A 27,111-nucleotide genomic window follows, 5' to 3' on the forward strand; every position below is an offset into this window, starting at 1 on the left:
AGACATACAAATATAAAACTAAGGAGCAACTCAGGGCGCCTGGGTGGCTCAGTCGTTGGGCATCTGCCTTTGGCTCAGGTCATGATCCCAGTGTCCTGGGATCGAGCCCCGCATCGGGCTCCCTGCTCCGCGGGAAGCCTGCTTCTCCCTCTCCTACTCCCCCTGCTTGTGTTCCCTCTCTCGCTGTCTCTCTCTGACAAATTAAAAAAAAAAAAAAAACTAAGGAGCAACTCCATGTAACTCAAATCTAAGAGACTTAAAAGAAATGAGAAAATGTGGAGTAACAGTGTCATAAAATATGTACCTTTTACATTACTGAAGTCTCAGATAATGCCGTTTTGCATAATGAAACTTTAACAAATACTAAATACCACAAACACCTCTTTGATATGGTAATAATATAGTCCAAAAGATAAAAATGGATCACATTTTTTAAAATTATGGTTTTTTTTTTTTCTGGGGGGGCTTGGGGGAGAAGGTGGGTCTTCTACTTTATTCTAGTTATTGCCATGAAAGTTCAGCTTATATTGAACTAATTTTCTATCCAAAAACAACTATAAAAGATGGATAAAACATAGGCAGTCCTTGCTTTATACAGTTGTGCAGGACTGGAAAAGTGATCATGAAACCATACAAAGTGATCTTAATAATCAATGGTGTGATCTTTAAAAACTGTCCAAACATTAAAAACTCTGTTATAAATGTGTAAGAAAATGAATAAAGTAAATAAAACTAATGTATTTAGTACACTGTAATTTAAAACATTAGAAATGCTGAGAATGCAAGTGCTTTATTTATTGCTCTGTAAAAACTTTAAGCACGGTTTCAATCGTGCTTGCTTTCTTGACACATACCCTACAAGGAAGCATCTTTCCTAAACCTTGCCAAAGTGTCATATTCTTTTCTAAGTCCGGATCAACTTCCAAACATGTTATCATTTGCACTTCCGATGTCATGAAATATCTCTGAGAGATCCTTTAATGCTAAGTTTTTTGCCAGCATCACTTTCTCTGGGATAAACTCACCCTTTTCGTCACAACCGCCTACCTCATTTATGTGGAAAAGTTCACCTTCGCTAAGTTCCTGTGGCTGCATATCTAGTCTCTCAAAAGGTGACAGTGTCAACATTCCCACAGTCAGCTGTTTCTTCTATAATTCCATTATTCCAGTAAAATGCTGCTGTCAGCATTATTGCTTTTTGTTTCTTTGCCATACTTTCATCTTTCTTGGCCAATTCCCTCTTTCAATTATGTACTTTTATAAAATGTTATGTGGACTTACCACTGAAGACAAGGAGGCAATACAACCACATGCTTTGCTGTCTGTGGGTAAACTAAATAACAGATGAGTAATGATGATTAACTGACAGACACTGAAAGAAGTGATGTGACTGGTCTTTAATCATGATGCATATCTGTTGTTAAATGACTCACAGACTAAAGAGCTAGCAATACAGTTTGTACTTTATGTAATTTCAGTTAATATACGGTAGCAAGTGAAACTTGAACCATACTGTTAAGGACCTGGTATTATTTAACTAAAGCATGTTACCTGAAATTCATGCATACCGGACCCATGTAAAACAATGGCTACCTGTATGTAAGACAACTGTGTTGAAGGCATTGGAAGACAATCAATGCAGGCAAGATTAAGGAGCTATGATCTCTAAAAGATGGAGAATACAGAGGTGAGCTGCAGATTCCTCTCAGCTTTTCCCTTGAGTGTATCTTCTAAATCCCAGCCAGGAGAGACAGAATCCAAGTACAAAGCAAGTCTTACTATTCTGAGAAAGCAGGGGTTGGAGTTTGTGCCCTACCCAAGGGGAGGTACTTTGGTACACACACAAGATACTCAGTTGTAATTCCAGAAAGATCATGACTAGCAATAAGGGCACTTTCTCCAGAAGCTAAACACAGGAAGTTTATACCGTCTGATGTTATGGGCAAAGCAATTCTAATGCTAAAAAATCCATAAAGAGAAGGATGTTGGAAGAGTACAATGTAAGGGATGACTAAAGGCAGCTTCTTTGCAAATTTGTGTGTAGAGGCTGGAACTTAAACTGGTACCACCAATTCTAAGATGTACCAATTACTCACAGGATTACAGTTATTTCATACTTTATAAAGTGGTAGTCGGAAGTTAAACTGCTATATTTACCATTTTGTAATCCCATCCAGAGCTGCTTATGATCTTTTTTCTGCATTTCATTGATTACTTGACTTTTATGCTTTAATGCATCAGCTTCTTTCACACAAGACATAAAATGAGCTTCAATTGCATCCTTAGATGGACAGTGCAGAAGGTCCTTTTCTGGAAAACTCTACCAAAGGAAAAAAAATACACACATAAAACAGGTACACATATTAGAAAATTAGCTTCTTAAAGAACTGTATCTCCCCCAATTATCCAGTATTTTTAGCAAACCATCTGTTAACTTCCCAGTAAAGAGATTAAAGTACAATTCCAAATAGTTTTTAAATTTGAAGTTAAAGATCTTTAGCTACCCGGCATATTTTGTACTTTTTCCAAATAATCCTTATGTAATATGATATGTATTTAAAACAACATAAAAGAAAAGAACAACAACATAAAAGAAGGATATGAAAGAGTAATAACTTTAAAAATAGCTTTTTGACCTGCCATTTAGTACTGACAAGAATGTGGAAGAGAAATGACATACACTGCTAGTAAGGATGTAAAACAGGACAACCACTTTGGAAAACAGTTTGGTAGTTTTTTTAAAAAAGGTAAACATATACCTACCATCAGATCTAGTCTCCAACTAGGTAATTACCTAAGAGAAACAAAAACATCTATCCACACAAAGACTTGTGTGTGAATATCCACAGTGGCTTTATTTGTTAACAGCCAAAAACCAGGAAACATCCTAAATGTCAACAGGTAAATGAATACATAAATTGTAGTATAAATTTATCAAAGTGTATATTTTAATATGTATAGTTTGCTGTAGGTCAATTAGACCTTAATAAAGCTGTTAAAACGTAGCTTTTAAGGTCAAATAGCTAAATTTACATCTTAGACCTACACTGAATCTTTTAGGCAGTTGAGGCAACGATCACTGGACAGATAAGCAGTTATGTAAATGAGATGACTAATGAGCTTTTCACTGAAAAAAGATAGTAAGAGCCAACACTAACTGAACACTTATTGTGTGACAGACATTGCACTAATGCTTTTTATATGGACTATGTAATTTCATCTTCGTAACAATCCTTAAGGTAAAAAGTACTGTTATTGCTATTTCACAGATAAAACAATTAATTAACTAATTAATTAAAAAGCTCAGAGAGTGGACAGAGTCCTATGTGGTCAAGCTAGGATTATTCTGACTCAAGAGTCCCAGTTTTTAACTACTACGCAATACCACTTCCTCCATAAGACCTAAATACTTAATTATATTTGAACATTATTTTACCAAAAAGTCATGGTTCTGTAAGTCCTTTGGTAAAAACTGAGACAAATAATATGGGAGAAAAAAGCACTTAGTTATAGCCTATTTGGACACTATTAACAGACAACATTAAATTATCCAAATAATGGAAAGCTCCAGAATGACTAGGAAACTTAAGTACATGCCCTCCTACCAAAAGAAAAGGCACTTGATTACCTATTGCTATTTCCTAAAGTATATTTTGTAGATGCAAATAATCAGTCATACCACCTGTTTTATAGAGTCTGATCTCATAGATGTGCTGAGTAAAAAGGTAAGCCACTATTTAACTACCCACTGGTCACAGCTGCTGGGGGGGAGGGGGGAACAGCTGAGACAATCAAATTGTCTCTCTAGGTACAAAGGGATTCTAAATTCATGGTGCTCTTGAACTAAAAATCCATAAAGAATGAAGGTAGATGTTTTCAGACATAGGCACACAAGGGTAAAGAATATGAGAAAACATAAAAGTCTGTAAAACTGAAAAGACAAAAGGAGAGTATGAGAGAGAGAGAAAGACAAAACTAAAAGATGGGAGAAGATATGGATGGCAGAGAGAGGGTCCCTGCCTTAATCAACTTTACAATCAGTTGTATTCGCTTTGCTTAGGCTAGATTGAAGCGATTTGTCCTGACTTCCTGACCAGGATAAACAATAACATGTACATCATACCAACTCTATTATATTCAAATGGATTAGCATTATAATTATTATTTCTAAACTTTGTTATACTTGATCTCTAAATTTAGAATGGCTTTTTTGGATATTGTACAGTTCTCTATGCTGCTAATTTAATTGTCCATTTTGGTTATGTATGAGTGGCAAAAAATATGAAAGTTCATATTCCAAAGAAAATACTATTTTCATGTTGTTTGAATTTATGACCTATTTAAGCTTATGTACTGTTAGAATTTCTTAAACTGTATACAATCTGATTATGAAAAAAAGGAGTCAGGGTCTCTCAAAACAGTGGTTTGAGAAATCAGGGGGGAAAACCCCACCATTTTCTAGTGTTGCTTCAGCACAGGTTGCTGTTCCCCTCAATGACTCCTATAATCAGAGAAGGTACTAAAGTTTTGCTTTTCCCAGATTTCCATTGTTTTGCAGGTTTCTAAACTTAACCAATGGGGACACCGATAATTGATAGCTGACAATTACAAACAACTAGTCTTAATTGCAAATGAGGGGTCTATCAAGAGATTAAACATATTTGTATACATATGCTTCAACAGAATATTCTACCTCTCTAGGAGGAAAGTGAACTATTTAATGAAATGAACTCAAAGGAAATATGAGAGCAGTAACTGAAAGAGGAAATATCTACATAGGTAGTCACAGCAACTGAATTAATCGTGGCAATGAATAAAGTGACAGATGTCTCAGTCAAAGCCCCCTCAGCTCCTATTTATGAGATGTTCCTTCTTCCATGATTAGGTTGGGGTGGGGGTAAGAAATCTTTTTTCAAAAGCTTCACAATAAGATTCCAGACAGACTCTTGATTCATTACATTTCTAATATCTTCTTACATACATTAGCAGTTGTGTTTAAGTGCATATCTTTTCAGTACAAATTCTTGCAAATAAAGGTAGTGAGTTTGACACCATGTTTATTTGCTTTCATGAATCTTCCAAGTCAGAATGCCTGATAAACTAATCTAACTTCACTTTTATAGAAGTAATCTGGAAAGTACCATTTACTTAGATATTATTACCAGCGTCCTTTAAAATATTAATCCAGACAGTCTGATTAGAGATAAATGAACAATACTACACTGAAACTACTTACAAGTGGAAAAAAAAAAAAGCCTTTCAATTTATTGATAATATTGCAAGCTTGGCACCAAAAGCAAAGACAACAAAAGCAAAAAAACAAAAAACCAAGTAGGACAACAACAAACTAAAAAGTCTGTGCAAGCAAAGAAAACCATCAATAAAATGAAAAGGCAACCTACCGTAGAGGAGAAAATACTTGCAAATCATATATCTAGTAAAGGGGTAATATCCAAAATATATAATGAACTCATATAAGTAATCAACAAAAACCAAACCTCCAATTAAAAAAATAGGCAGAAGATGTGAACAGAGATTTTTTCCAAAGAATACATACATATGACAAATAAGCACATGAGATATCACTTCATACCTATTAGAATGGCTATTATCAAAAAGAAATAACAAATGTTGATGAGGATGTAGAGAAAAAGGAACCCTTTGTACTGACGGAATATAAACTGGTGCAGCCACTATAGAAAACAGATTGGAGGTTTCTCAAAAACTTAAACATAAAATAACATATAATCCAGCAATTCCACTTCTAAGTATTTATCCAAAGAAAAAATCGCTATCTCAGAAAGATGCACATGCATCCAGGACATGGAGACAACCTGTCCATTGATGGATGAATGGATAAAGAAGATGTAGTATATGTATAGAATGGAATATTATTCAACCATCAAAAAGGACAAGATCTCAACATTTGTGACAACATGGATGGACCCTGAGGCATTATCTAAGTGAAATAAGTCAGAAAGAGAAAGACACATGCCATAATGATCTCACTTATATGTGGAATCTAAAAGGGGTAAAAATAAAGCTCATAGATATAGAGAATAAACTGATAGTTGGCCAGGGGCTGGGGGTGGAGGGTTAGGCAAAAAGGATGAAGGGGATCAAAAGGTATAAACTTCCAGTTATGAAATAAATAAGTCATGCAGATGTAACGTACAGCTTGATGACTATAGTTAATAATACCATACTGCATATTTGAAAGTTGCCGAGAGTAAATCTTAAAAATTCTCATGACAAGAAAAAAATGTAACTACGTATGGTGATGGATGTTAACTAGTGATCTTTTTGCAATATATACAAATATCAAATCGTTACATTGCACACTTAAAATATAATGCTGTATGTCAATTATACCTCAAAAAAATACTGCAAGTCCTATAAAGAGAGCAAAACAAACAAAAATTTTCCATATATCCATAAAGAATCTAATATCCCATTAAAAATGCAGGAGTTGCTAATATAGTGTTATGGATTCAATGTTTGTGTCCCTCTAATATTCTCATGTTAAAGCCCTAATCCTCAGTGTGGCTGTATTTGGAGATGGACCCTTAAGGAATCAATTAAGGTTAAATGAGTTCATATGGGTGGGGCCTTGATCTAACAGGATTAGCGTCCTTATAAGAAAAGACAGCTGAGAGCTCACTCTCTCTCTGTCTATCTCCACACAAAGGAGGAAAGGACATATAAGGACACAAAGAGAAGGCAACCATCTGCACACCAGGAAGACAATCCTCACCGAAATTGAACCCTGCTGGACCTTGATCTTGGGTTTTCCAGCCTTGTGAACTGTGAGAAAATAAATTTCTCTTGTTTTTAAGCCATCCAGTCTGTGGTATTGTTATGGCAAAATAAGCAAATTAACATACAGAGCAATGTTATTTTATTTGATTGTTGAGTCACCACCTCTAATAGTAGACTCAGCATTCTGACAGGGAAAATACAAGGCCATAGTTTAAAGGCTTACTTGTGTAAAATCTTAACATTTCTTTCCAAGATCACTTTCATGTGTGTGCATGTGGGTGGGGATGGAAAGGGAGGAGATTTTCAAATCTATTTCCTAAGATACAATTTTCAGGATGAGAGAAGAATATGCCATGAAAGTTAATGGAATCAAGCTAAAATATATATATATATTTTTAAAGATTTTATTTTTAAGTAATCCCCACACCCAAAATGGGGCTCAAACTCACAACTCCAACATCAAGAGTTGCACAACTCCAAGAGCCAGCCAGGTGCCCCAATTTTCTTAAATCTTCTAATTTTACCAAGATCCAATCTACAAAGTTACCTTCAACCAGTCATTTGCTTCCCTCCTGGTACAATCTAAGGAATATCTCCCATCCTGTTTGCTAGATCCCATTTTGTGCATCTCTGAAACCCAGTTCAATTAATTATTCCTATTTTTTTCTATAATTATCTGTAACCATGTTCTTTCTAATTACTGTTTCTCATCAGTTGTTCCTAAAAATAAAACAAGCACCCGAAGAAAAACAAAAAAACTTCCTTCAACCTCAACTTCCTTCTGGCTCCAGTCCTCTCACTTCACCCCTTCAGAGCCAACCTTTGAGGTGACCAAGCTGGCAGTCACCTCTTACCCACGCAATCTGTCTGCTACCCTCACCACTCTTGTAAACTGCTGTCTTGAAGGTCAACAATGATACCTTTCAGTCTGCTTTAAGTTCTCACCAAACATCTAACACCTTTGAATATACTCCTTGAAGCAGTCATCCTCGTCTGTGACACCACACTTATTTTTCTTTTTTCTCATTCTCATTTGCAAAAGCCTATTCTGGTGCCATTCCTTAAAGGTTTTCGTTGGTTGGTTGGTTTTTTAAGGTTTTATTTATTTATCAGACGGGAGGAGGGGGGAGGAGGAGCAGAGGGTGAGGGAGAGAATCTCCAGCAGACTCCATGCAAGGGCGGAGCCTGACACAGGGCTCAATCTCATAACCCTGAGATCACAACATGAGCTGAAACCAAGAGTCGGATGCTTAACTGACTGAGCCACCCAGGTGCCCCAAATGTTGGTATTTTTCAAATTTCTAGTCTAGCACCTCATTGCTTTTTTTCATTCCACATACTCACCTTCATAAGCTTACCTACTTCCACATCATTTACAGACTAGTAAGTCTCAATATCTGTCTCCAGCCAAGATCCTTCTCATGACTAGGACCCATACATTCATTAATCTAGAAGATATGGCATTAGGCATAGGAAACATCAACAAATCCCAAAGAAAAGAAGTTTCCCCCCTTGACTCCTCCTCCCCATCTCCTACATTCAAGCAAGTTCTATTGAGTCCACATCCTAAATAGATCTGAATCCACTCACATTCAACATTCCCGAGCTGCTTTCCTAGTACAAACTAACAACTATCCAACATTTCTGGAAAACCTTACAGCTGGGTCCCATGCCACAAATCTTAACCCCTTTAATTCATTTTTCACATTTGGAGTCACAGCGATCTTCCTAAAATGCAAATCAGATCTTCTCACTCAGCTGCTCTGCTCTTTTATAATAAAATCAAACTTCATCCAAAGTCTTCAAGGTTCTAAATGACTTACATCTTCTGCTAACCTCTTCATCATAATCTTCTGCTCATATTCCATTTTCTTTCCCTTGTCCCACACACACATTCTCTGTTCCAGTGATCTTGATTATCTGTCACCTGCTCAAACATTCTTTCAGCCATACTCTCTCATTTCTGTGCCTCTGCACAAAATATCTCCTTTGTCTAGAACACTCTTTCTCCTTGCCTATCACTTGACCACTTACACAACTACCCCAAAATATCCTCCTCCATCTTCAGGTTCAGTTTTGACATCACTTCCTCCAGGAAATTTCTTACTTCCCAAGTGTAGGTTAAGTTCACAAAGTTCATATACTTGACTCTATAATATCATTTATATTCTTAGGTCGTACTACTCTTACCCTCCACAAGGCAGAGACCATGACTGTTCTCACCTGTGCTTTCTCTATAAACTTTCATTGAGATACAATTCACAGAGTGAAATGCAGAAATTTTAAGTGTACAGTTAAATAAATCAATACTGCGTGTCAGCCCAAACAAGATATAAAATATTACCATCACACCCAAAAAGTTCTTTGGTGCCCTTTACAATCAGTTCCCTCATTTAGACCCACCCAGCTGATCTGATTTGTATCACAAGATTAGTTTTGCCTGTAATATAATCACATACAAATAGAATCATATAGTACTGTGTAATCTAGCATCTTTTACTTATTAGCATAATGCTTTTGAAATTCATCTATGTTACTGCATGTATAAATAGTTCCCTTTTGCTGCTCCGTATTATATACCATTGGATTGATAAACCAGTCTGTTCACCCAAAAACCTCTTAGTAGACATTAAGATTGTATCCAGAAGGATGCCCAGTGGCTCAGTCAGTTAGGCATCTGCCTTTGGCTCAGGTCCTGATCCCAGGGTCCTGGGATCAAGTCCCACATCGGGCTCCTTGCTCAGCGGGGAGCCTGCTTCTCCATCTCCCTCTGCCTGCCACTCCCCCTGCTTGTGCTCGCTCTCGCTCTGACAAATAAATAAAAAGCTTAAAAAAAAAAAAAAAAGATTGTATCCAGATTGTGGCTATTAGTGTACAAGTCTTTTGTGAACGTTTTCATTTTTTTTTTTTAAGATTTTATTTATTTATTTGACAGAAAGAGAGAGCATGCGCACACAAGCAGAGGGAGCGGCAGGCAGAGGGAGATGGAGAAGCAGGTTCCCTGCTGAGCAGGGAGCCCGATGTGGGGCTTAATCTCACAGCCCTGAGATCATGACCTAAGCCAAAATCAAGTCGGACACTTAACTGACTGAGCCACCCAGGTGCCCAGAGCACTCACTGTGATTTTAACATACACTTCCCTGATGGATGAAGGTACTGAACATCTTTTCATGTGCTAATTGTTCATATAAACATACACATATATGAATATATATTTATGAATAGTGTGTATACACACACACACATTTATGTGTATATTTAAACTGTTCAAGTTTTTTGGATTTGTTCCAAAGGAAATCATATATTAGGGAACAATTTGAGCAATGTGAATTTCATATTTACTTTTGTAAATACTGTCCACAAGAAATACTAAATGAACATAGAAATTGCACCCAGCTAAACTGAGCCACAAAATACACAAACGCACACCTCAGCAATAGACCTGCTACCTCAATTCATGTTATAAGCTATACTCACCCACATTCGATGCTACAATTTTGTCTGATTTAGTAACTTTCCTTTCACCACTTCGCAATAACTGACAAGCTGCAATCCCTTCCGATCCTCATCTCTACAAGCAAACTTACAGTCTTCTCAATATAAAGCGCCAAACTTATTGTAGTATTTATGTATTTAACCATTTAACCTATGTAAAACTGTCCTTTTATTAGGTTCCTATCTTTTTTGTCACTAATAAAGTTTTTGATTTTGTGCCCTTAATGCATTTTCCCCATAAGTCCTGTGATTTTTAACAGCACCTTGTTTTTTAGGAATTCCTATTTTGCAGTAGGGCAAAACTACCCATAGAAGTGGTAGGAACAGACATCTTTGCCTTTTTCCTGATCTTAGGGTAAAATATTCAATAAACCACCATTTAGCATGATTTTAGCTGTAGACTTTTCATATTTATTCTTTGTCAAATCGAGGAGATTCCCTTCTATTCCTAAGTTTGCTAAGAGTTTTGGAGACAAATGGGTACTGAATTTTGTCAAAAGCTTTTTTGGTAAGGATCTATGTGATTGTATGATTTTTTTCTACTTTTTTCTGTAAATGTGCTGAATTACATCAATTCATTGATATATGAAAGTTGAATCACCCTTATATTCCTGGGACAATCTCAACCCGGTTATGGTGCACTATCCTTTATTGAAGATTCAATTTGTTAGTATTTTCTTGAGAGTGTCTGCATTTATGTTCATGAGGGATATTGGGGTGTATTTTTTCTTCCTTTAACATCCATTACACGTTCTTGTATCAGTTACTCTGGCCTGTTAAACAAACTGGGAAATTATTCCCTCCGCTTCTATTTTCTGAAAAAAGTCTGTGAAGACTAGTACTATTTATTCCTTAAATATTTGATAGAATTCACCAATGAAACTTGGTGAATTTCACTTTGTGAGGAGTTTTTAATTACAAATCCAACTTCTTCATACATTTAGAGACTATTCATACCTATTTATTGTATCAGTTTCAGTAAACAGTATTTTCGCTGAATATGTCCATTTGTCAAATTTGCTGGCATAAAGTTGTTCATTATATTTCCTACTATTGTTTTAATGGCTGTGGGATCTGTAGTGATATCCCACTTTTGTTCCTGATATCAGTAAGTTGTGTTTTCCTACTACAGAAAGTTTTTAAATCCCTCTAAGCACAGCTTTATGTGAAGCCCACAAAATTTAATTCTGTTGTGTTTCCATTATCATTTAGTTTGAAATATTTTTAAACTTCCCTTGTGATTTCTTATTTGACCCACAGTTAACTGAGGATTCAGTGACCCCATCCTTTAGGCAAATGTGGTCATACATTTTATTTATACAGACACTATACACCCTTCTTTAAAATTATATTATTCTTGCTTTTAATAGTCATTTGCTTTAAAAAAACAAAAGTTAAAGGAGGTAATCTCTTATATTTATCATTTATTTACCATTTCTAGTGTTCTTCACTCCTGTCTGTGGCTTCTTTCAGTGCTTTAAGGTATCACTGCATTGTATTTTGATCTCTCATAAGACAGCAGCCATCATTCATCATCACTTATTGTTCTCTTTAATGTCATGTTTCTTTCTTTTATAGATTTTCTATATTGGCTTTCACCAGTCTGATTATGATATGCCTGTGTGTTTTTCTATATATTTACTTGCTTTGAATTTCCTGAGCTTCTTCAACACACAGATTAATGTTTTCTCCCCCAAATATGAAAATTAACGATTATTTCTTTTAAATTGAGATATAACTCAGATACAATTTACTTAAATTTACCATTTAAAAAAGTACATTTCAGTAGTTTTTAGTATATTCACAAGGTATACTAGAATCACCACTATCAAATTACATAACTCCAGGAAAAAACCTCGTATTTATAAGCAGTCACACTAATTTACTTTCTGTCTCTAAAGATTTTGCATATTCTGGACATTTCATATAAATGAGTCACAATATGCATACAATATGCAGCCTTTTGTGTCTTCCTTCTTTTACTTATCATGACATATCAAGGTTCATCTATGCTATAGCATGTATCAGTACTTCATTCCTTTTCATGGCCAAATTATATTGTTGACCCTCAAACAAGTGGTTAGGGGTGCCAACCCACATCTCTCCCCATGCAGTTTAAAAGCTGCATATAACTTTTGACTCCCCCCAGATTTAACTATAATAACCTGTTGACTGGAAGCCTTAGCAATAACATAAGCAATTGATCACATATTTTGTATGGTATATGTCTTATACACTGCATTTTACAATAGAGTAAACTATAGAAGATATTAAGAAAAAGAAAATATTACAGTATACTGTACTATATTTATTAAAAAAACCTATATATAAGTGGACCCACGCAGTTCAAATCCATGTTGTTCAAGGGCCAACTATATTCTGTTATATGAATATACATTTTGATTATCCATTGATCTGTCGATGAGCACTGGGGGTTGCTTCCACTTTTTGGCTATTATGACTAATGTTGCTATGAACATCCCAGTACAAGTTTTTAGGTGGACATGTGTTTTCAGTTCTCTGGGGTATGTAACTATGACTGGAATTGGTGGGTCATATGGCAAGTCTATGTTCAATTGAGGAACTGCCAGACTGTTCTCCAAAGCAGTGCCTCATTTTACATTTCTAATAGTAACATGTAACATAGGAGTACCAATTAATCCACACTCTAACACCTGTTATTACCCAACTTTTTGATTATAGCTATCTTAGCAGGTTGAAGGGGTAACTCAATGGAGTTTAACAACTATTCTGAGCATCATTTCATATGCTTGCTGGCCATTTATATATCTACTTTGGAGAAATGTCTACTCAAACACTTTGCCCACTTTTTCTTTTTTTTTTTCACTTTGCCCATTTTTAATTGGGTTATTTACCTTTTTATTACTGAATTCTAGGAGTTCTTTATATATTCTGGACACTGGACCCTTCTTAGATATATGATTTTGCAAATATTTTCTCCTATGGGTTGTCTTTTCACTTTCTTCAAAGCACAAAAGTTTTCCATTTTGATCAAGTCTAATTTATCTGTTTTTCTTTTTCTTTGGTTGTTTGTGCTTTAAGTGTTATACCTAAGAAATCACTGCCTAATCCAACATTACAAAACTTATTTTTTTTCTAAGAGTTTTATAATTTTAGTTTTTACATTTAGGTGTCTGATCCATTTCTACTTATTTTTTTATAGAGGTCACTTTCATTCTTTTACATGTGGGGATCCAGTTGTCATAGCACGATTCTTTCCCTCACTGAACTGTCTTGGCACCCATATAGAAAATCAACTGCCCAAATATGTATGTGTTTTTATCTTGACTCTCACTTCTACTCCATTGATTTATATCTGGTGTTATGCCAATATCATGGAGTTTGGGTTATTATAGCTTTGAAACCAAAAAATGGGAGTCTAATCATTATTTCTTAAAAACATTTTTCTGAATCATCCCCTTTCCTCTCCTTCTAGGACTCTTAAGTACATGAATGTAAGACTGCTTGACATTACCCTAGAGGCCATCAGGACAGTCCCCACCCACCACCAGCATCAATTTTCTTCTCTCAATTCTTCATATTGGATAATTTCTATGGATCTGACTTCAAGTTCACAGAATCTTTCTTGTGCCATCTCCAATTCACCATTAAGCCTATCCAGTGAATTTTTCATTTCAGATATTCTTCTTCTCAGTTCTACAATTTTGTAATCTTAAGTCACTGATTTAATAGTTGGTTTAATTCATTCTTCCTAATTCCAAATGTGGGTTATCTCAGGGTCAGTTTCTATCAATAGCATTTTTTCCCTTTGATATGGTTCAAGTTTTCCTGCTTATTTGCATGTATAGTAGACATTGGTTGTATGCTGGACATTGTAAATATGGTGTGAGGATTCTAGATTATACTCTTTCTTGATGAGTTTTGTTCTGCTTAGTGCCTCTCCTTGATCCCAAAAAGGCCTAATTTTAGGCTTTATTAGAGCAGATCCAGAGCAATCCTTACTCCTAAATAGGAGTTGGCAAACTTTTTCTGTAAAAGGCTCAGTAGGCCAGATTTAGCACAGACCATAATTTACTAATCCTGCTCTGAGATATAATTCTTACTCCTATAGCATGGTCTTTCTGGTCTCAGATAAATGTTTAGTATGTTAACTAGGTCTCTCTCTACCATGGATGGACTAGGATCCAACATCTCCAGGTATAATGTGGCTTGTCCCACTCTAACATGCATTCTCTTATCTGACCTTGAGGAGTATTGCCTATGAATGTGCAGCCCAACTCTCAGTAAAGGACTTTTAGAAAACTCACACTTATGCTTTTCTGAAACCCTGCCTAGCAAATTCCAGCTGCTTCAGTAGCCCAGAACTCCAATCTCTGCATCCTTAACTCAGCAGGACTTCCCTGCTCCGCTTGAGTTCCACTCCCCAGGACACAGTCAGGACACTGCCCTGAAACACAGAGATGGGCTAAATGTGGTGCTCACCTTGTTTGTTCTCTTTCTCTCTAATGTCCAGTGCCTGAAAAGAGCTCTACTTCATATATTTTGTCCAGTTTTATAGCTGTTTATGGCTGGAGGAAAAATCCAATCCAATTACTCTGTCATAGCTGAAAAGCAGATGTTAACCTCAATAAATATTTGATGAATAAATTAGTGACTAAACATAAAGTTTTAAGTATGCATGACCCTCCATCCTCTCCACCTCCTTCACACCTTTCTGTAATCCCTTCCCATGGGCTATAGGCAGGATCTTGATTTGCATTTAACCAAAAGAATACAGCAAAGGCTATGGGATCTTACTCCTGTGATTAAGTGACACTATATAAAACTCCACTCTTGCTAAAAGACTAGCTCTAGAGACTTTCTGTTGACTGAATGAAATAAGCTGCCATACTGGGAAAGTCCACATGGCAAGGAACTTCATGCAGTCTTTAGGTGCTGCGTGCAGTCTCTAGCTGACAGTCAACAGAAGAAAGGGCCCTCAGTCCTACAATCACAAGGAAATGAATTCTGCCAGCAATATAAGTGAGCTTAGAAGATTCTCAGTCTCCAGGCAAGAATGTAGCTCAGCCAACACCACAATTACAGTGAGGCCCTAAGCAGAAGATCCACAGAAATTGTGAGATAATAAATTTGTGTTATTTTAAGCTGTTACATTTGTGGTGATCTGTTACAGAGAAACAGATAACTAATATAATACACTACTGATAGATACTACAAAACAACTACCAATATTTATAGCTGGCAAGTACATGCAGCAGAAGCATGGGAATGACCATGAAGTGCACTCAAGAACAAGGAAAGCTACCTCAGACCTATGTCTTCAACACACAGTAAAAAAAAGCAGAAATATAGTAAATTACCTCAGGAAGACACAGTGGCTCTTGGCCTAGCAAGAAAGAACAAGACCATCAGAAAAGGGGTGTGGGCAGTCATACAAATATATTTAAAGAACAGTCAGAACCAGTGGTAGCGCCTTCCAAACACTGTAGGAAAACAGTGAATACCTTGGTCCAAAAACCTAATTTTGTCTAGTCACAATCATTCAGCAGTGTTTTGCACAGAAGCACTTACCTTAACGCTGACCCTCTTTTACCTAGCAAGTGCGAGCTCTACCACTAATAATCACTATCAAAATTTAAAATTAAAATCTATGCTCTTATCAAAACCAAAATACACCAATTTAGCACCATGTTATCAGGAGACAAAGAAAGAAAACACCAAGGTACTGTTGACTTTGTTTACTCATTAAACTTTATTTAGGATATGTAGTAGAACTTGGCATTTTAAAGAACCAACTATGTTCACCTGATGCTACTAAATTTTTGAATCATGTAACGAACTTCTCTTTTTAAAAATTCCACATACTGTAAGCAACTTTTTGATTATAATGCAGCTTTGCAAGCAGCATACCCATAGGAATAATGTAAATATTAAAGGAAAAAAACAGAAAGAAAAAGCCAAAATAGCAAAATGTTAGCAACTGGCAAATCCAGGTGAAAGGTATGGGGATGTTCACTAGACAACTCTCAACTTTTCAAATACAGATTTAAATTTTTTAAAATAAAAAAGTGAAAAACAAGAATAAGATAAGTTTCTCAGTAAGCTAATGAAGTTTACAGATCATACATGTTCTTGATGCTAATTAGAAAAGTCTGAAGAAGTTACCATTTTCACTCGTTTTGGTAAATGGACAAAGCAAATATCCAAACCTACGTTTTAAAGCAGTAAACACTTTACAATTACGTAATGTTTCTCAGAATTCCAAAAATAATATAAAAATTTCTAAAAACATTATTTTCTGAATCATCCTTTCAACCTTTTGGATCTTTACACAATATTACCTTTTAAATCTGCACTGTTTTCCAAACTCTTTATTATTCAACATGTGACCTGCTGAACCAATAACACTGCATTACCTGTGAACTTGTTAAAAATACAGAACCTCAATAGCCAAACTATGAAAGCAGCCCATGTGTCCATCGATAGATGAATGGATAAAGAAAAAATATGTATATATATACATACATATATATATATATAATGAAGTATTATTTAGCCATAAAAAAGAATGAAATCTTGCCATAGGCAACAACATGGATAGAGCTAGAGAGTATAACACTAAGCAAAATAAGCCAGAGAAAGACAAATACCATATGATTTCACTGATACATGGAATTTAAGAAACCAAACAGCAAAGGAAAAGAAAGAGACAAACCAAGAAACAGATTGTTAGCTACAGAGAACAAACAGATGGTTACCAGAGCGGAGATGGCTGGGGGGATGGGAAAATAGAGGATAGGTATTAAAGAGTATACTTATCATGATGAAAATCATAAATATTTATATGTTCATAGCTTTAGGATCACTGATGACCCATAGTCTTTACAGTGAGGGAAGGATTATTAATTTCATCTATTATATAATGAAATTGTAGTGATGGTAAGACAAGATTAGGATAGTGGCTAGAAGAATAGTTCAATCTGTTTCTACCTCTTGTGTATCTCTTGTACTTGTGTGTTAGGTTAGCTGTTAACTTTAATGAAATAATGTAAATCACTAAGGAGCTAATGAACAATCATTAATGTATGATCATGAAGTGTAAAAGTTCTTCTACAATAGGTGATGTTGCATCTTGGAAACCTAGCTGGAATGGATATGTCACCAAGATATAAAGTGTTTGGACCCATAATTTCACTTTGACAAAGTTATATAATTTTTACTAATACCTCACTAATTGAGAAAGACATAGTAGTTACGATACTGGCTTGGCACAAGCTGGAGTAGGTTTGATTCCTTCCCTTCTTATTTTACATTTATGTAAGATTCTTCAAATGTATGATATGGGGGGGCATCCATGTAGTCATTTGAGACAGGTAGTTGTTAATTCTACTATTGCTATTTGTGGCTTAGATGCAACTTCCTCTCAAATTATGAAAATAATTAATATTACTGCTATTAATGAAATGAATGAACCTATGGTGGATGAGATGGTATTTCATGTTGTATACACATCTGGATAATCAGAATCAGCTGGTGGCATTCTTGAAAAGTCAAGAAAGTGTGACGGGAAGAAAGTTATGTTAATACCTTTGTGTTTGTGAAATGAATTTTTGCTCAGGTTGAGTTAAATGTATGTAGCCTGAAAATAATGGGAGCTGGTGAACAAATTCTCCTATACTGGTAAATAATGCTTCTATCGATAAGATGTAATGAAATTATGCTACTACATAATATGCATCATGGAAACAAGGCCCAAGGATCAATTAGCTAGAAGTTGAGTCCTGTCAGGTCTCCTACTGTAAATAAGAAAATAAAACACAAGGCTCAGAGTATGGCTGGCGATCATTTAATATTTCTTCCATGGAGGGTTGTTTGTCAACTAAATACTTTTATAGGAATGGCAATCATTATGGCAGCTGATATAAAACATGCTCATGTGTCGACATCTATGCCGACTGTGAATATATGATGAACTTGTGCAATAAAGTCTAAAAATCCAACGGAAAAAAATAAAAATAAATTAAAAAAATAAAAATACAGAACCTCTGCCCTCAGCCCAAACCTACGGAATCAGAATCAAAATCTGTACCTTAACTAGACACAAAGGTAATTTGTATGCACATTAAAGTTTCAAGAACACCGCTCGAGACATTAAAATTCATTTACTAGAAACATTATATATCTATTCAAATGATAAGCAGCAAAGTCCGTTAAAAATTAGAGAAAATATCTGAAAGCTATTTAACAGGTATTCTCCCTCAAGAATTCAGTCTGAATCACAAAATGATCAAATGTGTGTGCACGGTAGAAGCAGAGGGGGTGCTCTTGGAGAGTTTATTATTGCATAAAACCTAATCAAAATCAATTAATATCTTTGAAAGCAACTGTAAAACAAATAAATTCAAGCTGTCTGGTTAAAATACAGCTATCATTTGACATACTCAATATCATAAAAGATAAAATACATCAACTGACATAAATAAAGTCATTACTTGATAAATTCAACCTGCTGATAAACTATTATCTAGAAACTAAAGACAAAACAAAACCCTGCTTCCTCACTCTAAAAGCATTTGCTTTTCTAAGTGCAAATGTCTTACTCAGTTTCATTATAATCAATCAAAAGTCATAAAGTAGTACAACAGAAATGGGCCTAAATTAATCAGTATAAGCCATCAATTAAACACTTGGGGACAACTTTTGAGGAAAGCTAAGTCGTATAACCCTAAATAAAGGGAACTTAGTATACAGAAAGAAATCTGGGCAATAATTTTCCCCCAATATGGGCCAAGGGCAGAAAGTGTAAGAACAGCTGATAGAAATACACTGGTGGCTTGAGCAAATTTAACACCCCCTCTATAATATCCTTATTAGCTCTAAGATTCTGCTTTCTATTTGATTTCTCTAATAAACTTCCCATCTGGGAAGAAAATGGTGACCTACCAAAGACCTCAAAGAGTGATTCATTTAAAAATACCAAGAATATACCCATTACATGTAACACAAAAATAATATTTTCTGTGAAATATAACTATTTTCTAGAACAAAAATAAAACCTTAGGGAGAATACTGACACTGTTTTACAGTTTTGAAAATATCTTTAATGTTTGGCTTTGTAGAAAACAGATTAATTATTTGCTTCTACATTCAATGCTCTATATTGTTGTTTTGGCTAACTTATATAAATATACAGGCTTATAAAAATATGTGCTGGAAAAAGGAGTAGCATTTTAACAGACTTCAGATTTGTGGATATTCCGTTTTGATACCACACCAGATTCAGTAAGTATAGTTTGTAACATTAATGTAGAATCTGAAAGCTTATCAACAAACATTTTGATCTCTGTTACATAAAAATCCCTAATTTGACCTTGCATTTTGAATAGTTCTTTTTCACATGCATTATTTTGTAACATCATGCATTGACCATTTGGAAAATATTTGTTTACTGAATTAACGTAGATCTTCTCTAAACGTTGACACATTTCATTACATAAAATTTTTTAAAAATTAGATCTGTTAAAATGACAAAAAATCTCAACAGAAAACTGTCTTAAGAATAATAAAGCTGTCAAGGTCATGGTAGCAGATACGTTTTCCAAAATTCTAATTTTCGTTTAGAAGTTCACATTTTATCAACTGGCAACAAATACTGTTGTCCTTACAGTGAGACACTTCATTTATTTTAAGAAACTGTCTTACGAATATGTAAGTCTGATAACCACACTTTATCAGTCACTCTTTCAAATAAAAAAATGGTGTTTTATGAAAAAAGTGGCTTGTTGAGCTTGCCCTCAAACAAGGGCATAAGTGCTTTTCCTTAAGACAACCATCATATTTGACATACAGCAGAAGTGCTTTGTATGTACTCTCCATTTCAACACACAGATTTAAAAAACATGTACTTAAGATTAATAATAATCAATAATTCGTACTGCTTCATCCAAAACAGTCTTAAGTGAAACTGATATTCATTCTACTGCAAGTGTGTGGCAGTGAAGAATACAATAACCACCTGCAAAGTGTGGTACACCGCCCTGCTTTGTGCTATGGTGCCCACAGTTTTACCCATCATCTCTTTTGCCGATCAGTACAAATGTAAACACAGAGAAAAGGGCAAATAGCATCTTAATATTATTATGGAAATAGATTTGACCTCATGGATTCTTTCCAAGAGCTTCGGGTACACCTGTGGGTCCACAGACCGCTTTGAGAACCACTACACTAAAACAATCAAAATAATTCTAAGCCTTTCCTACCATTATTACACTGCACTGACTCACTCAGTCAGTAATTACAGAGGGCTCGGTATGTAGTGCCAGGTAGGTACCGTAAAGTGTCTCAGTGTTTGAGTGTCTTTGTGTCATTCACTCATGTACCCCAAGTATCTAGAATAGTGCCTGGCTGGCACACAGCAGGCTTCTGGTATTTGTTGAATGAATACATAAATGGGTAGCTATGATATATTTTAACCTAGATTCCAAAGTCTTAGAGTGCATCCCTCACACACAAATAATCTAATTACGGGAATTATTTCAACATAATGGGGAAGACTAACATGCTAGGCAATACAGAACCTCTACATTCATTATGCTTGGAGTAGTTTTATCTTCATACCCTTCTAAACTTAAATTATTATATATACAGGCAGTCTTTGCTTTGCATGGTACCACGGTAACTGAAAGTCATGCATATCAGAACCATATCTTCACTCTGGTTCCGTGGTAACTAAAATCTGTGGTAACACGGTACTGTGCAAAGCACATTAGTGCAAATGAGAGGAAAATAAATGCCAATGTCCCATACACTCAATTTTAGTAAAATGGGAAGGAAAGCATCTTAGGAAAAATGGGTGAGCAGCCTTTGGGCAGTGACTTTGAATGAGTGCCCCTTACAGGAAAGCAAATTAGATACCTAAAATGACTTTTCAAACTCCTAACATGCTTCCCCTCCCACAGTCCATCGCCCCTTGAGAATCACTGCCTAGTGATCAACTAAAAGAAGTATTACAATCCTTCAATGGTATTTGTGAATTGCTTGGGGAGCAGGGGTTGAAGAATCAAGGTGGTTAAGGGGAAAGACCACTTTATAAACTATTAAGACAAAACTAAGTTACAATAAATCTGGACTGGTCTTAAAAACTACAGGAATTAAAACTTCTCAAAACACACTCAGATCAAGTCTTTGTAGAGTTCTGTCTCCAAACACTTCTCACAATTCAATCAAAATAGCCTCAGAGGTACTCAACAGCATTAAGTTGTACCCCTCTCCACCCCCACGCCCACGCCCACATCTAAACTCATGATTTTGTTCTTCCTATTTGAGATTTTTTTTAATGAATATAAATATTCCAAAATACTACAAATTTTAAACAGTGTATTCAGCTCCAAAAATAGGCATTCATACATTAAATGTTTAAATGGCTCTGCCAAGAGTTAGCAATAAATCAAAAGACATATGGATAAACACTAGTGGCAGCTTAGCCACTAAAAAGCGTCATGGGAGAAGCAATATACAACTTCACTTAAAAAAAAAAAAATTCTAGTCTAAGTCTACTGACTAAATACCACAAGTGGGAGAAATGGGAAATGCTATTTAAACTATACCTTAAAATGTACTGTGATGTTCCAAGGAAGAGCTGAACTTGATGCAAGAAGATCAAACAGCAAACCAATTGGATAATGCCTAAAAATGAAAAGAGTATGTTTTAAGAAAGAATATTTTAAAGTTGTAACTACAACTCCAAAATAAATTTCAGCACATACTGTAACATCAAATATCAGGGGGCTTTAACCACAAATCATAGAATGATAACATTTTACACAGTTACTTGCCCAAGCTAATATGGTATAGTTTCCAGGTATCAGTTTTCTTCTAAGCATTTCATTCATTGAAGCCTCAATATACATAATGGGATTGTGCTAAAGCATCTTTTATCAGCCATGACCACTGTTCTATCACAGTACTGCAGTATCTGATTATCATCCCAATATTCACATTGGACAGTTTATTAAAGTTTATTTAAATATATTTTTTTATTTTTAAAACAACTTAAAATATTAGAAAATTTTAAGAACTAAGAAAAGCACCTTAAAAAAGCGTGCAATCATCTATTTTGTGGTTATTACTATTAACGCTATAGAAAGTGAGTCTTTATACGTATGCATACATATGTAAATATAGATTAGGCTTATCCTTTACAAAACACTATAACCTGCTTTTTCCGTATAACAACCTGTCAACATTTTCCAAAGTCACTGAATATTTTTCTGCAACCTCAGACTAAAGCTTTTTACAAAAACAAATTTTGGACTTCCTAATTTCCAAATATAACCATTACTTACAGTGAAGCAAATTATTTAGCAATAATACAAACCTTGCAGATTTCAACAAACAAATCTTATTTTTTAAATCATCCTTTTAAAGAATCTAAAGTGGCTTCAATAATGAAACAGAATTAAATAATACTTCCAACAAAGGCAAAAAGAGGACTACTTGGTGTCATGTACAGTCCTGTTCTTTATATGTTAGTGAGTTATTCCTAGATTCAGAAGCTGAAAAATTTGGAAATACATCTAATTCCCCTCAAAATGAATGACCCAAAATACTACCTAACAAAGATTCAAATATTGACTAATGCTAGTTATGTTTGTTTACATCTACGTAATACAAGTGGTGAAAAGTCATCAATCACTAGAGATGTTATTTAGAGAGAATTTAGAATGAATGCCCTGCTAGTAAAATAAAACAGTGGGTAGTTTTAGTCATATATGTGTTGTATCTCTTAATAACCCTTAAACCTCTCTATTTGAAAGTCAGCATCTAATACGAATCTTTCATAACCAAATATGAATACTGAAGGAAATTTTGGACTAGCTAAATAATAGAATGCTTCCTTCAGAAACATTTCAGACCCAGAAAAAAACCCTGGTCTGTCAAAAACTAAAATAAAAATAATTTGAGGAACAAAAATACTGCATTACAGAAAAGTTACAGATTCTATCCAATTCTGATCCTTCCCTCTGAACTTCTTAAAATTGTACAAGCTCTAAATAATGCCTTGTATTTTTACAAAACAGACCTTAGTTAGTCCTCATTCTATTCCAGGAATTCTACTTCATCATTCTAGGAATTATTTTATCATTATTTATCAATTATTCCCAACTGTGCTTAAAAAAAAAACTAAAATAGTAACAATTTGGAAGAATAATGGCATGCCTAGAAGGATAATACAATAATGCATCCTTCCATTTTCTCATTGCTTCACCTAGAATATTACATCATATTTCAAGGAAGTATAAAATAAGGATGCACACCCCATCTTTGGAGTCTGCTTTAATCTATCATTAATACAACTGAAAATTCAAAATGTCTAATTTTCCATGCATAATGGGAAAGAGAGGAAAATTGACAAGGGAAAATGTTACACAATTATTACATAAATCAGAAGGTTTTTACAGAGACAGCAGTACTTTGGCCTTTAATGACAGTGGCAAAATTGATCATTTAAGTGAAATCTCAGACTATGAGTCATTAGATGATATTCTAGGTGAACTTTACAGAATTCAAAAACTAATGAATGAACAATATATTTCTAAAAACATGGCATTCTTAATCCACTTAGTCATTCAACGGCAAGAATTTCATCATACAATATTTTATGACAAGAACCTGAACCATTTTGTTAAAAAGATGTGTGATAGTATTTTTTCATCTTTTATGCCATTTGTGCACCGCAATTTACCTGATAGTAAGTGAGCAAGAGCTAAAGGCAGATTTGTACCAAAGACGACTAGAAGGAATTATATGATGTAGAAATGAACAAGTATTGACTGATCATTCTAATTGGTGTTTACTAATGGAAACAAGTATTTTACAACAAAATCATGATCTGTCAGAGGTTTAAAAATTTCTTTAAGCATTGTTGTTAAGCACAAGAAGAGCCAGAAGTCACAATAAGCTAGAACCTCTTAGAGGTCTATTTGAATGTATGACAACTAATGAGTAGTTAGTTGCATTCGGAAGACATGGCCCATTTCCGGTATCTATACCTTCAAAACCAGGAAAATATGGAGCATAAATCTGAATTTCTGTATCTAAATGCTTTTTAAAATTTCTAATAAAGTTGTCATACACTATTCTTTTATTTTTCTCTAAGTTACTTATAAAATAACTTACATAGATATATTTTTAAAGTTCACTGGTCTCAGATGGTAAATGATGACTTTTTCCCAATATACTAAAGATTAGGATGAAATTTAAATATTATGGTTGCTAATACTTACCTTTAATGATAAATGTATGTAATGTACCAACATAAAAGCATTCTAAATATAATAACTAATAATTATCCTGTAATGATCTTTAAAAATAAAACTGCAGCAGAGAGTTATTTACTTCCTTCTGTTATCAAAGTCTACATGTATAGCTTATATGTAGCTCAATGCAGATGTTTATGTCCAAATGATTTTGATGCAAGGATACTAACTCCAAACAAATATACTATCTGAATTAACTGGTTCCAAGACTGCTTATTTCTGATAAGTCTATTAATATGCAAGAAAATCTGTAACAGAAAACAGAATTGGCAAGAATTAAAGGTACTGAATTTCTCTTACACTATAATCTAATTTACATCAAGGGTTTCAAAAGTACTAATTTGTATAACTCCTCTAAACAGACACTCTACATAGTTTTGTCAGGAGGCTCCTAACCCACAACATAGAAACCACATAAGCCATAACTGTAAGTAAATCATAATGTAACCATTTATCTGTTATGTTGCTACTCCTGCCAATTTAACCCAAATTTAATAGAAAAGGAAGTGGTGAGGATATGAACCTGGAATAAATCCCAGAAGGGGGCCCAACTAGTAAAGGTTCAATCTATACTGCCCGATAAAAATTCACTGTACCAGAATAGCGTTAGGTCTATTTTCACACTTTACTCATTTTCTTTCTCTTCCTTACATTGCTCTAGTCTTTTCTAAATTCAATTCTCAAAATGAGTAATATTTTCATTTTTCTTTGCATAAGGTGTTTCTTCTTTACCCTTTCATTACTGCTAAAATACATACACACATACTGGTCACATGTATAGCAATAACGGATATGTTCCTAAGTCAGCCAAGGGTGCTCTCAGTACTCTAAACATCTGCAGTCAGATAGCAAAGCAGTATTCTAACATCAGCATTGAAAGAAAGCTTCCCCATATACTAGAGAGACTATCATCCTACTCCATTTCACTGAAATAAATGCATCCTATTCATAAGTCTACTAGTGATTCACTGGAAACAGGATTATATCTCATTGAATAAAAAAGGGTACAAATTGGGGCACCTGGGTAGCTCAGTTGGTTAAGCACTGGACTCTTGATCTCAGCTCAGGTTTTGATTTCAGGGTTACAAGTTCAAGCCCCATGTTAAAAAAAAGGGGGGGTGCAACTCAATGTACACCAAAGTAATTTAATGTTTACAATCAATTTTGCCTTGCTTTACCTATGGAACTAACACAAACAACTGTAAATTAGCACTGTGTTTCACAGCTTTCTAACCCTATTCTTAGGCATGAAAAAGTACAAAACAGACAAGGGGATACCACCTGTCTCAAATGCTATGTAAATCACATTGCAAAATTCAAGTTTACAGAATTTATAAAATTTTAGAAATTCACAAGCTTAGAAAAAAGAGAATCCAAAAAGAGTCTGCACAGTATTTATAATTAAGAGGTTATTTTGTTAAAATTTACTTTTTTTTTTAAAGATTTTATTTATTTATTTATTTATTTATTTGAGAGAGAGAGAGAACAGCATGAGAGGGGAGAGGGTCAGAGGGAGAAGCAGGCTCCCAGCTGAGCCTGGAGCCCGATGTGGGACTCGATCCCAGGACTCTGGGATCATGACCTGAGCCAAAGGCAGTCACTTAACCAACTGAGCCACCCAGGCACCCTGAAATTTAATTTTGAAACCAGATAGACACAGTATTAAATCCTGGGTCATTCTGTTACATCTATGTTTAAGATCAACATCAGTGCTTGCTCCTTTTTTTTTTAATTCAAAAGGTAGTCTCAACTTCTTACTTTCAACAACCAGTCCTGAAAATAAGTCAGTTTACACAAAATAATAATATTCTATTAGAGACACTTGCTTTTATAATTGACAGAAAGAAAAGCTTTTTCTAAAATTTATACTGAAGGCCTAAGATCTAACCAATATTAGGGTATACAAACAAAGTGTTCTTTAGAAGAACCAGGACCTGTTCTCTCAAAATAATTCTAATATAAAAGTAACAAATACAAACTTTAAACACTTGATTTACAGTAAAAAGAACCTTCACCTTTTAAAATGCAATGTTAGAGCACCCTCTGCTGACTAATCAACTCAAATCACTCTTAACAAAAAAAAAGAAAAAAGAAAAGAAATCCTTGCATTTGAGTTAGACCAGTCCTTTCCTTTTGCCACGCAATTTTTAAAACTTAAGGACACAAAGGACTGTAGAAGATAAAACGGTAATCAAATAAAGTCTCCTCAGATTCTCTCTACAAATCAACAATATATTATTAAGTATTCATTATGTGTATACAACTGTTCTTAAATATCTTTCTATTCTAATATGGACAAATAACATAAGCAATTTAGAGAGAACCTACAGAATTGAAGAAAACAACAAGTAACAAATAGAATATCAGCAGATATGGTGGAAAGAGGCCTGAACTGAGACTTTCAAATCTGGTCCTACTCACTCATTTGAACAAGTTATTTTATTTAATTTGGCCTCATTTTCTCAATAAAAAGAAGGAATTATTTAGATTCATTCACCAGTGGGTGAACAAACATTTACTTAGAACCTCTTATGTACTACTGCTTGAGGTACAAAAG

The 27,111-nt window shown here is 34.7% G+C and overlaps 1 protein-coding gene and 1 pseudogene across 5 annotated transcripts in view; both read right to left on the bottom strand.

Annotated features, from left to right (window-relative positions):
* ATG5 (autophagy related 5) overlaps positions 1 to 27,111 on the bottom strand; it is a 131,771-nt gene that overhangs the window by 83,989 nt on the left and 20,671 nt on the right. For 4 of the 5 annotated variants that reach the window (XM_045865249.3, XM_045865252.3, XM_045865251.3 and 1 more), the window contains 2 exons: positions 21,843 to 21,921; positions 2,158 to 2,320 (listed from right to left, as the gene is read on the bottom strand). In XM_045865249.3, coding sequence (XP_045721205.1) covers positions 2,158 to 2,320; positions 21,843 to 21,921 — 242 coding nt within the window. The remainder of the gene's footprint in view (positions 1 to 2,157; positions 2,321 to 21,842; positions 21,922 to 27,111) is intronic. The other variant, XM_064597929.1, reaches the window with a different exon arrangement.
* LOC135365592 (cytochrome c oxidase subunit 1-like) lies at positions 17,395 to 20,308 on the bottom strand (annotated as a pseudogene).

The sequence above is a fragment of the Mirounga angustirostris genome, unplaced genomic scaffold (assembly GCF_029215605.1).
Source record: "Mirounga angustirostris isolate CCGP_5_RB_7025 unplaced genomic scaffold, mMirAng1.0.hap1 SCAF_8, whole genome shotgun sequence".
NCBI classification, from domain to species: Eukaryota; Metazoa; Chordata; class Mammalia; order Carnivora; family Phocidae; genus Mirounga; species Mirounga angustirostris.